Source organism: Notothenia rossii (assembly GCF_949606895.1).
Source record: "Notothenia rossii genome assembly, chromosome: 2".
Classification (NCBI taxonomy): Eukaryota; Metazoa; Chordata; class Actinopteri; order Perciformes; family Nototheniidae; genus Notothenia; species Notothenia rossii.
Window position 1 is genome coordinate 95321570 of NC_136904.1, and position 16692 is coordinate 95338261.

General features: G+C 49.1%; 1 protein-coding gene across 5 annotated transcripts in view; it reads right to left on the reverse strand.

Annotated features, from left to right (window-relative positions):
• Positions 1 to 16499, reverse strand: part of ccdc141 (coiled-coil domain containing 141) — a 28072-nt gene extending 11573 nt beyond the window's left edge. For 2 of the 5 annotated variants that reach the window (XR_013805716.1, XR_013805717.1), the window contains exons 1-12: positions 16299 to 16499; positions 12365 to 13327; positions 11839 to 11958; positions 11471 to 11740; positions 9488 to 9670; positions 9254 to 9412; positions 8264 to 8386; positions 7910 to 8137; positions 7694 to 7819; positions 6437 to 6577; positions 2815 to 2955; positions 38 to 226 (exon numbers count right to left, since the gene is read on the reverse strand). Coding sequence is in view for 3 of the 5 variants with exons in the window: in XM_079667106.1 (XP_079523232.1) it covers positions 38 to 226; positions 2815 to 2955; positions 6437 to 6577; positions 7694 to 7819; positions 7910 to 8137; positions 8264 to 8386; positions 9254 to 9412; positions 9488 to 9670; positions 11471 to 11740; positions 11839 to 11958; positions 12365 to 13327; positions 16299 to 16409 (2754 nt within the window). In the remaining 2 variants the exon portion in view is untranslated. Of the gene's footprint in view, positions 1 to 37; positions 227 to 2814; positions 2956 to 6436; positions 6578 to 7693; positions 7820 to 7909; positions 8138 to 8263; positions 8387 to 9253; positions 9413 to 9487; positions 9671 to 11470; positions 11741 to 11838; positions 11961 to 12364; positions 13328 to 16298 lie in introns of those variants that run through there. The other 3 variants (XM_079667107.1, XM_079667106.1, XM_079667108.1) reach the window with 3 other exon arrangements.
• Between the last annotated feature and the right edge of the window lie 193 nt (positions 16500 to 16692).

The following is a 16692-nucleotide window of genomic DNA, read 5'->3' on the forward strand; positions in this document are numbered from 1 at the left end:
GTTGTGTGAAATGAACCCCTGTGTGCAGGTATCTGACCTCCAACATGGCGGTCTGCAGTCTGCAGGTCATCTCCAGAGTCTTCTGGTGTTCCCCCACGCTTCGCTCTAACTCGCCCATCTGTCTCTGCAGCTCGTTCACCGCATCCTCCGTCTCCCTGGCAACGCCCCCATCCCTGACCTCTGACCCCAGACGAGAGGTCGCCCCCCCAAGGCGTTTCCTCAGCGCCTGATGGACAGAAATCTAGGTTATTATTATTTATTATAAACGTCAAGAGACAGGAATCTCCTTTGTTTACTTCAGATGATATCACTATGGAACACGCTCCTATTGGCTAGCACTCAAACACATTGTACGTGATAGGCTAAGGGGCGGGACATCTCTAAGTTGGATGACCAATCACAACAGAGCCAGCCAGCTAACCAATCAGAGCAGACTGGGCTCTGAACATCAGCAGGAGAGGACTCTTTAAAGTAGAGACACTACACACTGATATACACCTGAACATCAGCAGGAGAGGACTCTTTAAAGTAGAGACACTACATACTGATATACACCTGAACATCAGCAGGAGAGGACTCTTTAAAGTAGAGACACTACATACTGATATACACCTGAACATCAGCAGGAGAGGACTCTTTAAAGTAGAGACACTACATACTGATATACACCTGAACATCAGCAGGAGAGGACTCTTTAAAGTAGAGACACTACATACTGATATACACCTGAACATCAGCAGGAGAGGACTCTTTAAAGTAGAGACACTACATACTGATATACACCTGAACATCAGCAGGAGAGGACTCTTTAAAGTAGAGACACTACATACTGATATACACCTGAACATCAACAGGAGAGGACTCTTTAAAGTACAGACACTACATACTGATATACACCTGAACATCAGCAGGAGAGGACTCTTTAAAGTAGAGACACTACATACTGATATACACCTGAACATCAGCAGGAGAGGACTCTTTAAAGTAGAGTCACTACATACTGATATACACCTGAACATCAGCAGGAGAGGACTCTTTAAAGTAGAGACACTACATACTGATATACACCTGAACATCATCAGGAGAGGACTCTTTAAAGTAGAGACACTACCTACTGATATACACCTGAACCTCAGCAGGAGAGGACTCTTTAAAGTCGAGACACTACATACTGATATACATCTGAACATCAGCAGGAGAGGACTCTTTAAAGTAGAGACACTACATACTGATATACACCTGAACATCAGCAGGAGAGGACTCATTAAAGTAGAGACACTACATACTGATATACACCTGAACATCAGCAGGAGAGGACTCTTTAAAGTAGAGACACTACCTACTGATATACACCTGAACCTCAGCAGGAGAGGACTCTTTAAAGTCGAGACACTACATACTGATATACATCTGAACATCAGCAGGAGAGGACTCTTTAAAGTAGAGACACTACATACTGATATACACCTGAACATCAGCAGGAGAGGACTCATTAAAGTAGAGACACTACATACTGATATACACCTGAACATCAGCAGGAGAGGACTCTTTAAAGTAGAGACACTACATACTGATATACACCTGAACATCATCAGGAGAGGACTCTTTAAAGTAGAGACACTACATACTGATATACACCTGAACATCAGCAGGAGAGGACTCTTTAAAGTAGAGACACTACATACTGATATACACCTGAACATCAGCAGGAGAGGACTCTTTAAAGTAGAGACACTACATACTGATATACACCTGAACATCACCAGGAGAGGACTCTTTAAAGTAGAGACACTACATACTGATATACACCTGAACATCAGCAGGAGAGGACTCTTTAAAGTAGAGACACTACATACTGATATACACCTGAACATCAGCAGGAGAGGACTCTTTAAAGTAGAGACACTACATACTGATATACACCTGAACATCAGCAGGAGAGGACTCTTTAAAGAAGAGACACTACATACTGATATACACCTGAACATCAGCAGGAGAGGACTCTTTAAAGAAGAGACACTACATAATGATATACACCTGAACATCAGCAGGAGAGGACTCTTTAAAGTAGAGACACTACATACTGATATACACCTGAACATCAGCAGGAGAGGACTCTTTAAAGTAGAGACACTACATACTGATATACACCTGAACATCAGCAGGAGAGGACTCTTTAAAGTAGAGACACTACATACTGATATACACCTGAACATCAGCAGGAGAGGACTCTTTAAAGTAGAGACACTACATACTGATATACACCTGAACATCAACAGGAGAGGACTCTTTAAAGTAGAGACACTACATACTGATATACACCTGAACATCAGCAGGAGAGGACTCTTTAAAGTAGAGACACTACATACTGATATACACCTGAACATCAACAGGAGAGGACTCTTTAAAGTAGAGACACTACACACTGATATACACCTGAACGTCAGCAGGAGAGGACTCTTTAAAGTAGAGACACTACACACTGATATACACTTGAACATCAACAGGAGAGGACTCTTTAAAGTAGAGACACTACACACTGATATACACCTGAACGTCAGCAGGAGAGGACTCTTTAAAGTAGAGACACTACACACTGATATACACTTGAACATCAACAGGAGAGGACTCTTTAAAGTAGAGACACTACATACTGATATACACCTGAACATCAACAGGAGAGGACTCTTTAAAGTAGAGACACTACACACTGATATACACTTGAACATCAACAGGAGAGGACTCTTTAAAGTAGAGACACTACACACTGATATACACTTGAACATCAACAGGAGAGGACTCTTTAAAGTGTACCTGCAGCTTCTCCTCGTACAGCTCCACCTGCTGCAGCTGGTTTCTCGCTGCCTTGGTGTTCCTCGTCCTGTCGTTCCTCTTCAGATAGTTGAACCTCAGGTTACTGAAACGCTTCTTCAGCTCCTTGAAGGACTCACGAAGCTGAAAAATGAAAATTAGACATATTTATAATAATAATAATACATGGGATTTATATAGCGCTTTTCCTAATGCCCAAAGACGCTGAGCCAGACCTGATGCCAGACCGGCTTAGAGCGGCTCGTTAGGCTACATCCAAATAGCTCATTGTCAGAGAGGCAATGCTTTCTTGAGTCTTCTTGAGTTTGCCTTGCAAGCATCATAGTCAGGCCACCAGACTGGTATATGTATCGGATGGATTACTAAACCGCTGTGTTCCTGTTTCCCAGAGGATGAATCGTACTGACTTTGGCTAACACCTTGATTTCCCCTCTAGCGCCACCATGAGGTTCAGAACTCTTCCATTACACAAATGAGCCAGAACACAAGCAGATGAAGAAACATCTTCCCCAGCTTCAGGAAACACGTGCAGCGTTCAGAAAAGCTGTCTCTGTTGTTGGAAACGTAGCTAGAGGCTTTATCCACTTATTTGAACAATGTGATCACATGACGAGAATGGGATGGATGTCCGGACGCAAAGAGAGGCGTCTGGACCCAGGACAACCAAGACACAATACAAACATATATCCTAATGACCCTAGAGTCATCGTTGGGCCCCCAGACTGGTGTACAGTATCTCTACAGGTATTGGATGGATTCCCAAACCTTTCTGTAAAGACGCTCCTGTTTCCAGAGGATGAATCTTACTGACTTGATTCCTCTCTAGCGCCACCATGAGGTTGGCCTTACAACGGCCCAAAACTCTTCTATTACACAAATGAGACACAAAACTGTCTCTGTGGTTGGAAACTTACCCGAATGTTTTATGCACTTATTTTAACAATGTGATCACATGACTCTGATGTCACCGCAGACCCTGAGGCTGATGGGAAATGTGTGATATTGGGCTGTATGAATACAATTAGATTGGTTTGTGTAAAACAGCTCAGTGGTTGAAGCTGCTCCGAGGTTCATCCTCCCTCCCCTGCGGTTCCTCTACTCGTCATTCCTTAAAAACAACATACTTTCACCAGTGTGACATTTCACTGGAGTTACTGGTGTGACTGGTTGCTGCTGTGTCATTAAGCAGCTGCTGCTTAAGGTATGGAGAGGGGGGGGATCAGAAATACAGGCAGAGTCAGCCAATGGGTATTTCCCAGCATGCACCTGGTCCTGAAGTGGCAGCTGCACATACACACTCACACACACTCATGCACTCTCACACACACACACACACACACACACACACACACACACACACACACACACACACACACACACACACACACACACACACACACACACACACACACACACACCTCACACACACACACACACACACACACACACACACACCTCACACACACACACACACACACACACACACACACACACACACACCCCTCACACACACACACACACACACACACACACACACACACACACACACACACACACACACACACACACACACACACACACACACACACACACACACACACACACACACACACACACACACAGACAGACAGACAGACAGACAGACAGACAGACAGACAGACAGACAGACAGACAGACAGACACACACACACACACTTGGTTTAGAGATATCTTCCAGGTAACGTTTGGTGTTTTACTCTTCCTAACTCCTGACTCCTGACTCCTGACTCCTTGACTCCTGACTCCTGACTCCTGAGTCCTGACTCCTGACTTCTGACTCCTTGACTCCTTGGCTCCCCCACCCTGAGGTTAGAGAATCAGCCCAACCTCTTCAGTGATTTAAATGTCTTCACCTCCCTGTGTCTCAGCTGTTCTGAGCTGACAGATCTTCTGACAGCTGTTCCTCCTCCCTCTGGATTTAAATCCCCCCAGCTCTAAAAATAAACTCATAAAAACTCCCCCCGTCCATGGACACCAGCTCTCACAGCTCTGACTGAAGAGCAGATAATGGAAGAGGACGGGGGGGGAGCTATTTTAGGTCAAGTGTCTCAACCATAACATTCCTGTTCCCCAGAGGATGAACCCCACAGTCCTTCTGTGGTCTTGAACTCTAGAATCTTTAACACTTTGATATTTCTGATATAGTTTCCATGCGATGTACTTTAATAACTTCTCCTCCAGCACCTCCATGAGGTGACTGTGAAGGGAATGTCATTAGCAATAAAGTTTTAAAGCTTTAGATAATTCTGTGGGTTTTTATTCGCATCGTTTCTGAAGCTACAGTTTCTCCGGCGTCGGAACCTGTCCGCCATCGTAGAAAACAGAATACAATTCAGCGAGAGAACCACAAGGTTTCTGCTGCAGCGAGCGTCTTCATAGCTCCAATCAAATCTAACACTGTCAGCTGACTGCAGATTATATTTAGACCAAATAAAACGCAGAGGGGCTGGACTCCAGGGCAAGAGGCCGGACTCCAGGGCAAGAGGCTGGAGTCCAGGGCAAGAGGCCGGACTCCAGGGCAAGAGGCTGGAGTCCAGGGCAAGAGGCCGGACTCCAGGGCAAGAGGCCGGACTCCAGGGCAAGAAGGCCGGACTCGAGGGCAAGAGGCCGGACTCCAGGGCAAGAGGCCGGACTCCAGGGCCAGAGGCCGGACTCCAGGGCAAGAGGCCGGACTCCAGGGCAAGAGGCCGGACTCCAGGGCCAGAGGCCGGACTCCAGGGCCAGAGGCCGGACTCCAGGGCCAGAGGCCGGACTCCAGGGCAAGAGGCCGGACTCCAGGGCAAGAGGCCGGACTCCAGGGCCAGAGGCCGGACTCCAGGGCAAGAGGCCGGACTCCAGGGCCAGAGGCCGGACTCCAGGGCCAGAGGCCGGACTCCAGGGCAAGAGGCCGGACTCCAGGGCAAGAGGCCGGACTCCAGGTCCAGAGGCCGGACTCCAGGGCAGGAGGCCGGACTCCAGGGCAAGAGGCCGGACTCCAGGGCAAGAGGCCGGACTCCAGGGCAAGAGGCCGGACTCCAGGGCAAGAGGCCGGACTCCAGGGCAAGAGGCCGGACTCCAGGGCCAGAGGCCGGACTCCAGGGCAAGAGGCCGGACTCCAGGGCAAGAGGCCGGACTCCAGGGCCAGAGGCCGGGCTCCAGGGCAAGAAGCCGGACTCCAGGGCCAGAGGCCGGACTCCAGGGCAAGAAGCCGGACTCCAGGGCCAGAGGCCGGACTCCAGGGCAGGAGGCTGGTACGGAGGCTAAATAACCCAATTCATTTGGAGAAACAGGACAAAAAAAGTCTGCAAAATTAACGATTAGGTTTTTTACTCGGGAACTTTAAAACGTGAGCTATTACTTTAATTTAAAAAAGGAAGCAAAACTTCAAATAAAAGATGTCAAACCGCTAATAATCTATATAATACATTCACAAAAAGATGTAGAATTAATAAAAATTGATATTTCGCAATTGTGGAATTTTCTTTTATTGACAGAATTATTATTTGAATACTATTTTAATCTTTTGTAAACAGAAACAGTTGCTGTTTATGACCTGTGTTCCTAACATTTGAATTGATAGACTCACCTGGTTGATGTCGTCGTTGAGCAGCCGCTCCCTGCTGAGTTTCTCCTCACGACGAGATGCTTCCTTCAGCCACGAGACGCAGAGAGAGTCCAGAGAGACGAGCCGGGCCTCCAGCTGGTCCACGTGGAAACTGCTCCAACCCTGACAGAGAGGAACAGGAAGTGAAGCAGCAGGGAAAGGAAATACTCCAGCTAAGCACAACTATAACTCAAACTGGCAGTAACTCAAACTGGTAGAAACTCAAACTGGTAGTAACTCAAACTGGTAGTAACTCATACTGGTAGTAACTCAAACTGGTAGTAACTCATACTGGTAGTTACTCAAACTGGCAGTAACTCATACTGGCAGTAACTCAAACTGGTAGTAACTCAAACTGGTAGTAACTCATACTGGTAGTAACTCAAACTGGTAGTAACTCAAACTGGTAGTAACTCATACTGGTAGTAACTCAAACTGGTAGTAACTCGAACTGGTAGTAACTCGAACTGGTAGTAACTCAAACTGGTAGTAACTCAAACTGGTAGTAACTCATACTGGTAGTAACTCATACTGGTAGTAACTCAAACTGGTAGTAACTCATACTGGTAGTAACTCAAACTGGTAGTAACTCAAACTGGTAGAAACTCAAACTGGTAGTAACTCAAACTGGTAGTAACTCAAACTGGCAGTAACTCAAACTGGTAGTAACTCAAACTGGTAGTAACTCAAACAGGTAGTAACTCATACTGGTAGTAACTCATACTGGTAGTAACTCATACTGGTTGTAACTCAAACTGGTAGTAACTCAAACAGGTAGTAACTCATACTGGTAGTAACTCATACTGGTAGTAACTCATACTGGTTGTAACTCAAACTGGTAGTAACTCAAACAGGTAGTAACTCATACTGGTTGTAACTCAAACTGGTTGTAACTCATACTGGTAGTAACTCAAACTGGTAGTAACTCATACTGGTTGTAATTCAAACTGGTAGTAACTCATACTGGTTGTAACTCAAACTGGTAGTAACTCAAACTGGTTGTAACTCATACTGGTAGTAACTCAAACTGGCAGTAACTCATACTGGCAGTAACTCATACTGGTAGGAACTCAAACTGGTAGTAACTCATACTGGCAGTATCTCATACTGGTAGTAACTCAAACTGGTAGTAACTCAAACTGGTAGTAACTCATACTGGTAGTAACTCAAATTGGCAGTAACTCATACTGGTAGTAACTCATACTGGTAGTAACTCAAACTGGCAGTAACTGTACTGACGGTGGAGCTGACGGAGGTGCAGATGTCGCTCTTCAGTGTTGAAGCGGTTTTGAACAGACTCTGGATCTGCTGCTGTTCCTCGCTGGATCCACAGGAACCAGTTAAAGTCTGGATCAGCGCCTCCAGCTGGACCCAAAGGAAACAACACTTTGATAAGTACCTGCAGGCTTCCTGTCAGAACCACTTCCTGTCAGAACCACTTCCTGTCGCACGGACCTGTCTGGATGTGAGCTGGAAGCTGCTGGTCCGGTCCAGGATGGATTCGCTCTGACGGATCTTCTTCTTCACTTTCTCCTGGAGCTTCAGCAGCTCTGACAGGTCTTCCTCCTCCACTGGTCCTTCCTCATCCTCATCCTCCTCCTCCTCCTCCTCCTCCAGACCCTCCTGGACTCCTCTCAGAGTCTCCCAGCTCTTCAACATGAACTCCACCTCAGCGTCCAGTTTCTGGAGCAAAGAAGAAAGAAACACCTTCCCAGTTCAGTCATGAGCCCCATAAGTCCCTGCAGAACAAAAAGTCCATGTAGCCCTTGGGTTCTCTATTTTGCTTCAGTTTAAAATCAGAGGACTCACGGTAAAGTGTGGACGGGCCTGGCTGAAGCGCTCCAGCAGCTTGGAGGTCTGCAGGTCTGAACCCAGATCCATCAGAGTGCAGGAGTCCAGCATCTCAGAGACACAGTTCAGGTCCTGCAGGGTCTGGAACAACCAGCAAGGGTTATGGAGAGTACCTTTACCCCAGTACCGGAGCTAAGACCAGTACCGGACCTATGACCAGGAGCGGATCTAAAACCAGTACCGGACCTTAAACCAGTACCGGAGCTAAGACCAGTACCGGACCTAAGACCAGGACCGGATCTAAAACCAGTACCTGACCTAAAACCAGTACCGGACCTAAGACCAGGACCGGATCTAAAACCAGTACCGGACCTAAAACCAGTACCGGAGCTAAGACCAGTACCGGACCTAAGACCAGGACCGGATCTAAAACCAGTATTTGACCTAAAACCAGTACCGGACCTAAGACCAGTACCGGACCTAAAACCAGAACCGGACCTAAGACCAGTACCGGATCTAAAACCAGAACCGGACCTAAGACCAGTACCGGATCTAAAACCAGTAGCCTACCTGACCTAAAACAAGTACCAGACCAAAGACCAGGACCGGATCTAAAACCAGAACCGCACCTAAAACCAGCCCCGGATCTAAAACCAGTACCTGACCTAAAACCAGTACCGGACCAAAGACCAGTACCGGACCTAAAACCAGTACCGGACCAAAGACCAGTACCGGATCTAAAACCAGTACCGGACCAAAGACCAGTACCGGATCTAAAACCAGAACCGGACCTAAGACCAGTACCGCCATGCTCTCTGGTGGGACTATCTTCTATAAATCCCATTCAAAGGAGAATCTGAACCTTTCTTCTTATCTCCCCATCTTTTTAGTGTAATCCTGAATAAAGTCAAAATAAAGTCAAGAATAAAGTTTAATACTGAGATTAAAGTCCTTGAATAGAAACTGGAGTTGTTGCGATACCCTGCAGGGTTCAGACTACAGCAGTACCTTGTCCAGTCTCTCCCTGTACTTCCTGCAGTAATCTCTCTGCTCCTGGGTCTGGATTATCCGCTGACTCCTCATCTCGTTCACTTCCTGTTCTGTTCTGCAGAGTCTCTCCAGCGTCTCCTGAACCACCGACTGCAGGTTCAACGCTGATCCAGACACCTGACAAACACATGGTTTATATCAAACTACAGCGCTCTGCATGATTCACAGAGCCACAGTGTAATGTCATCTCACCGTGTTAGCAGTTTGGAGGAAGCTGTTTCCAAATTCCTGACAGGAGAGGACACTCTGCAGCGTTTTCTCCCAGCTGGAGTCAAACTGCTTCCTGTTCTTCACTGCGGACATGCAGCTACTGACTTCCTCTTCCTCTGGTCTCTTTCTGTAGAGCTCCTGAAGTTCTTCCACCTCGTCCTCCACCTGGGGGAGAGGATTGAAGCTATAAAGGAACTACAACACGGTCACATGACTTCACGTCACCACCGCTAAGCTAAAGGAGGCTACTGTTGGGCTGTAAAGGAACTACAGCACGGTCACATGACTTCACGTCACCACCGCTAAGCTAAAGGAGGCTACTGTTGGGCTGTAAAGGAACTACAGCACGGTCACATGACTTCACGTCACCACCGCTAAGCTAAAGGAGGCTACTGTTGGGCTGTAAAGGAACTACAGCACGGTCACATGACTTCACGTCACCACCGCTAAGCTAAAGGAGGCTAATGTTGGGCTGTAAAGGAACTACAGCACGGTCACATGACTTCACGTCACCACCGCTAAGCTAAAGGAGGCTAATGTTGGGCTATAAAGGAACTACAGCACGGTCACATGACTTCACGTCACCACCGCTAAGCTAAAGGAGGCTAATGTTGGGCTGTAAAGGAACTACAGCACGGTCACATGACTTCACGTCACCACCGCTAAGCTAAAGGAGGCTAATGTTGGGCTATAAAGGAACTACAGCACGGTCACATGACTTCACGTCACCACCGCTAAGCTAAAGGAGGCTACTGTTGGGCTGTAAAGGAACTGCAGCATGGTCACATGACTTCACGTCACCACCGCTAAGCTAAAGGAGGCTAATGTTGGGCTGTAAAGGAACTACAGCACGGTCACATGACTTCACGTCACCCCCGCTAAGCTAAAGGTGGCTAATGTTGGGCTATAGAGGAACTACAGCACGGTCACATGACTTCACGTCACCACCGCTAAGCTAAAGGTGGCTAATGTTGGGCTATAGAGGAACTACAGCACGGTCACATGACTTCACGTCACCACCGCTAAGCTAAAGGTGGCTAATGTTGGGCTATAAAGGAACTACAGCACGGTCACATGACTTCACGTCACCACCGCTAAGCTAAAGGTGGCTAATGTTGGGCTATAAAGGAACTACAGCACGGTCACATGACTTCACGTCACCACCTCTAAGCTAAAGGAGGCTAATGTTGGGCTATAAAGGAACTACAGCACGGTCACATGACTTCACGTCACCACCGCTAAGCTAAAGGAGGCTAATGTTGGGCTATAAAGGAACTACAGCACGGTCACATGACTTCACGTCACCACCGCTAAGCTAAAGGAGGCTAATGTTGGGCTATAAAGGAACTACAGCACGGTCACATGACTTCACGTCTCCACCGCTAAGCTAAAGGAGGCTAATGTTGGGCTATAAAGAACTACAGCACGGTCACATGACTTCACGTCACCACCGCTAAGCTAAAGGAGGCTAATGTTGGGCTATAAAGGAACTACAGCACGGTCACATGACTTCACGTCACCACCGCTAAGCTAAAGGTGGCTACTGTTGGGCTATAAAGGAAATACAGCACGGTCACATGACTTCACGTCACCACCGCTAAGCTAAAGGAGGCTAATGTTGGGCTATAAAGGAACTACAGCACGGTCACATGACTTCACCTCACCACCTCTAAGCTAAAGGTGGCTACTGTCGGGCTATAAAGGAAATACAGCACGGTCACATGACTTCACGTCACCACCGCTTTTTAACTCACCAATGGGGTATTTACTGATGTGTTTTATGTGGTAGAACTAAATGTTAAAATCTCTTCAACTCGTGTTAACCACAGACCTGATTTCAGGCTAACAACCAGAAACACATTCAGGAAACCATTGACCTCCAGACCAGGGGACAGGAAGTGGTAAAGGGCGGATAAAGAACTATTTTCCTCTGACGGAGTCTTGGCGGAGGGTTCTGGTTCTGACCTGCTGTGCCGTGTGGAGGAAAGTGACGTAGGGTTGCAGCAGCTCCAGGTTTGAGTCTAACTTCCTGTTCAGACCCTGCAGCTCCTTCAGGACCAGATCCACCCGAGCAGGGAGTTCAGGGCTCGGTGGGTCGCTGGTGCTGGTTCTGGTGCGGACCCTCTTCAGTTGCTGGGTCAGTGTTTTGAGGGGGGACAGCGGGGAGCCACCGGGCTGCAGAGCGTTGATCTGATCCAGGATCTGCTTCATGTTTCCTGCTTCCAAACCTGCAGACTGGAGACACGTAAAACGCTATGATCAGTTTAACCTGTGTGTGTGTGTGTGTGTGTGTGTGTGTGTGTGTGTGTGTGTGTGTGTGTGTGTGTGTGAACCTCAGCCTCTGTTTGCAACCTCAGGTGTGTGTTCAGAGTCTCTTCGGCCTCAAAGAGCTGCAGTCCGGCTTCAGAGCTTTCAGACAACACTCTGCTCCCCTGCTGCACCCAGAGGCAGACCTGCAACACACACACCACACACACACACACACACACACACACCACACACACACGCACGCACGCACGCACGCACGCACGCACGCACGCACGCACGCACGCACGCACGCACGCACGCACGCACGCACACACACACACACACACACACACACACACACACACACACACACACACACACACACACACACACACACACACACACACACACACACACACACACACACACACACACACACACACACACACAACGACGACGAAGGAAAATCAATGACAAAATAAAATATAAAAGATCCCTCCAAGAAAAGTCCTCACGAGTCTGAAAAGATGTACGAGGAGACTAAAGCCTCCAAACCCCAACATGAGCGATATCTATTGAGAGATACGACACAAAGACAAGAAGGAGACTCACCTTGTCTGCCAGCTCTTCACATGACGACCGCAGCCGCAGCCTGTGATTGGTCGGCAGATCTTGGTGGGCGGGGTCTTCTTCAGTCTCTTTTCCCAGCATGCCCTGCAGCTCTGTCTGCTGATTGGCTGATTCTGATTCTGACCCTGAATCCAACTCTGGTCCGGATCCAGACTCCAAGTCCTGGTCTTCCTCTGAACTGGATTCCGACTCTGAATCTGATCCGGATTCAGACTCCAGTTCTGATCCAGATCCCAGCTGCAGGTCTGGGTCTTCCTCTGAACTGGATTCAGTTTCCACATCTGAGCCGGATCTCAGCTGCTGATCTGAAGTGGATCTGGATCTTAGCTCTGAAGTGGATCTTAGCTCTGAAGTGGATCTGGTCTGCAGGTCTCTGGTCTCCTCTGACTTGGGTACAGTTTTAAGATCTGATCGAAAGTCAGGATTAAGATCAGATCTGGATCCGGACTCCAAGTCTTTGGTTTCTGTTGATCTGGATTCTGAATTCAGGTTTAATTTTAGTCCGGTATGCAGGTCTCTGGTCTCTTCTGATCTGTCTTCAGGCTTCACATCTGATCTGGATCCCACAGTCTGGTCTGAAAGGGGTCCTGGCTGCAGGTCTCTGGTCTGATCTGGTCCAGACTCTGATTCTGACTCAGAGATGTTGGTACCCTCTGATCTGGATCCGGGGACCACATATTTAGACTCCTCTGATCCAGGTTCAGGCTTCAAAGCTGATCTGGATCCTGGCTCCAGGTCTTCAGCATCCTCTGGTTTAAATTTTGAATTCAGTTCTGATCTGCTTGACTCTGACTCCAGGTCCTGGTCCAGGGTCTCTTTGACAGAGAGACTCCAGTCCTGGTCCAGGGTTTCTTTGACAGAGAGACTCCGGTCCTGGTCCAGGGTCTCTTTGACTGAGAGACTCCGGTCCTGGTCCAGGGTCTCTTTGACTGAGAGACTCCGGTCCTGCAGTGAAAACAGATCATTTTCACTTTTGTATGCATTTATTTAACTTTCCAAAAGACAGAGGACCAGGGACATGAGAGACAGAGGACCAGGGACATGAGAGAGAGAGGACCAGGGACATGAGAGACAGAGGACCAGGGACATGAGAGACAGAGGACCAGGGACATGAGAGAGAGAGGACCAGGGACATGAGAGACAGAGGACCAGGGACATGAGAGAGAGAGGACCAGGGACATGAGAGACAGAGGACCAGGGACATGAGAGACAGAGGACCAGGGACAGGAGAGACAGAGGACCAGGGACATGAGAGAGAGAGGACCAGGGACATGAGAGACAGAGGACCAGAGACATGAGAGACAGAGGACCAGGGACATGAGAGACAGAGGACCAGGGACATGAGAGAGAGAGGACCAGGGACAGGAGAGACAGAGGACCAGGGACAGGAGAGACAGAGGACCAGGGACATGAGAGAGAGAGGACCAGGGACATGAGAGACAGAGGACCAGGGACATGAGAGAGAGAGGACCAGAGACATGAGAGACAGAGGACCAGTGACATGAGAGAGAGAGGACCAGGGACATGAGAGACAGAGGACCAGGGACATGAGAGACAGAGGACCAGGGACATGAGAGAGAGAGGACCAGGGACAGGAGAGACAAAGGACCAGGGACATGAGACAGAGAGGACCAGAGACATGAGAGACAGAGGACCAGGGACAGGAGAGAGAGAGGACCAGGGACAGGAGAGACAGAGGACCAGGCACATGAGAGAGAGAGGACCAGGGACATGAGAGACAGAGGACCAGGGACATGAGAGAGAGAGGACCAGGGACATGAGAGACAGAGGACCAGGGACATGAGAGAGAGAGGACCAGGGACAGGAGAGACAGAGGACCAGGGACAGGAGAGACAGAGGACCAGGGACATGAGAGAGAGAGGACCAGGGACATGAGAGACAGAGGACCAGGGACATGAGAGAGAGAGGACCAGGGACATGAGAGACAGAGGACCAGGGACATGAGAGACAGAGGACCAGGGACATGAGAGAGGACCAGAGACATGAGAGAGAGAGGAGGACCAGGGACATGAGAGACAGAGGACCAGGGACATGAGAGAGACAGAGGACCAGGGACATGAGAGACAGAGGACCAGGGACATGAGAGAGACAGAGGACCAGGAACATGAGAGAGAGAGGACCAGGGACATGAGAGACAGAGGACCAGGGACATGAGAGACAGAGGACCAGGGACATGAGAGACAGAGGACCAGGACATGAGAGAGGACCAGAGACATGAGAGAGAGAGGACCAGGGACATGAGAGACAGAGGACCAGGAACATGAGAGAGAGAGGACCAGGGACATGAGATACAGAGGACCAGGGACATGAGAGAGAGGACCAGGGACATGAGAGAGGACCAGAGACATGAGAGAGAGAGAGGACCAGGGACCTGAGAGAGGACCAGGGACATGAGATACAGAGGACCAGGGACATGAGAGAGACAGAGGACCAGGGACATGAGAGAGACAGAGGACCAGGAACATGAGAGACAGAGGACCAGGGACATGAGATACAGAGGACCAGGGACATGAGATACAGAGGACCAGGAACATGAGAGACAGAGGACCAGGGACATGAGAGAGACAGAGGACCAGGGACATGAGAGAGACAGAGGACCAGGAACATGAGAGACAGAGGACCAGGGACATGAGAGAGACAGAGGACCAGGACATGAGAGAGACAGAGGACCAGGAACATGAGAGACAGAGGACCAGGGACATGAGATACAGAGGACCAGGGACATGAGATACAGAGGACCAGGGACATGAGAGAGAGAGGACCAGGGACATGAGAGAGAGAGGACCAGGAACATGAGAGACAGAGGACCAGGGACATGAGATACAGAGGACCAGGGACATGAGAGAGAGAGGACCAGGGACATGAGAGAGAGAGGACCAGGGACATGAGAGAGAGGACCAGAGACATGAGAGAGAGAGGACCAGGGACATGAGAGACAGAGGACCAGGGACATGAGAGAGAGGACCAGAGACATGAGACAGAGGACCAGGGACATGAGATACAGAGGACCAGGGACATGAGAGAGAGAGGACCAGGGACATGAGAGACAGAGGACCAGGGACATGAGAGAGAGGACCAGAGACATGAGACAGAGGACCAGGGACATGAGATACAGAGGACCAGGGACATGAGAGAGAGAGGACCAGGGACATGAGAGACAGAGGACCAGGGACATGAGAGAGAGAGGACCAGGGACATGAGAGAGAGAGGACCAGGGACATGGGAGAGAGAGGACCAGGGACATGGGAGAGAGAGGACCAGGGACATGAGAGAGAGGACCAGAGACATGAGAGAGAGAGGACCAGGGACATGAGAGAGAGGACCAGGGACATGAGAGACAGAGGACCAGGGACATGAGAGAGAGAGGACCAGGGACATCAGAGAGAGGACCAGGGACATGAGAGAGAGAGGACCAGGGACATGAGAGAGAGAGGACCAGGGACATGAGAGAGAGGACCAGGGACATGAGAGACAGAGGACCAGGGACATGAGAGAGACAGAGGACCAGGGACATGTGAGAGACAGAGGACCAGGGACATGAGAGAGACAGAGGACCAGGGACATGAGAGAGACAGAGGACCAGGGACATGAGAGAGACAGAGGACCAGGGACATGAGAGAGACAGAGGACCAGGGACATGTGAGAGACAGAGGACCAGGGACATGAGAGAGACAGAGGACCAGGGACATGAGAGAGACAGAGGACAGGGACATGGAATTTGGGACAAAAAGTTACAAAAAGATTGATTTCTGATTAAAAATGTTTCTTTTTTTGGAGGAAATCTTTCTCTTGTTCGGATTCATTTTCCTGAGAGAAAGATGTCCTCTAGAGACAGATGTCCTCTAGAGAAAGATGTCCTCCTGATTAGTCTTGAGAGATAGAATCAGTCTCTTACTTGCTGTCCTCTGTGCAGCCTGAGCTCCTCCGTCCTCCTCCGTCTGTCCTGCAGATCCTCCACCAGCTTCAGCACCGCCCCCCCACTGCTCCACGACACCTGGGGGGGCATTAATACAGGATTAACCCGTCTCTAGTGTAGGTCAATGGTTTCTGGATGTGTGTTTTAACCCTTTGATTAGCCTCCTTGCCGCCCCACGGCCTTCCAGCACATTACACACAGAGCAGTGTCAGAGGGAACAGAGATGCCTCCGAGCCGCCAGGCCACGGCCACAGAAGAAATTATAATAATACAAATAAATAACTCTGGATGTGTTTTTGGCTCACCTCCTCCTCCTCCTCCTCCTCCTCCTCCTCCTCCTCCTCCTCCTCCTCCTCCTCCCGCAGTACTCCTC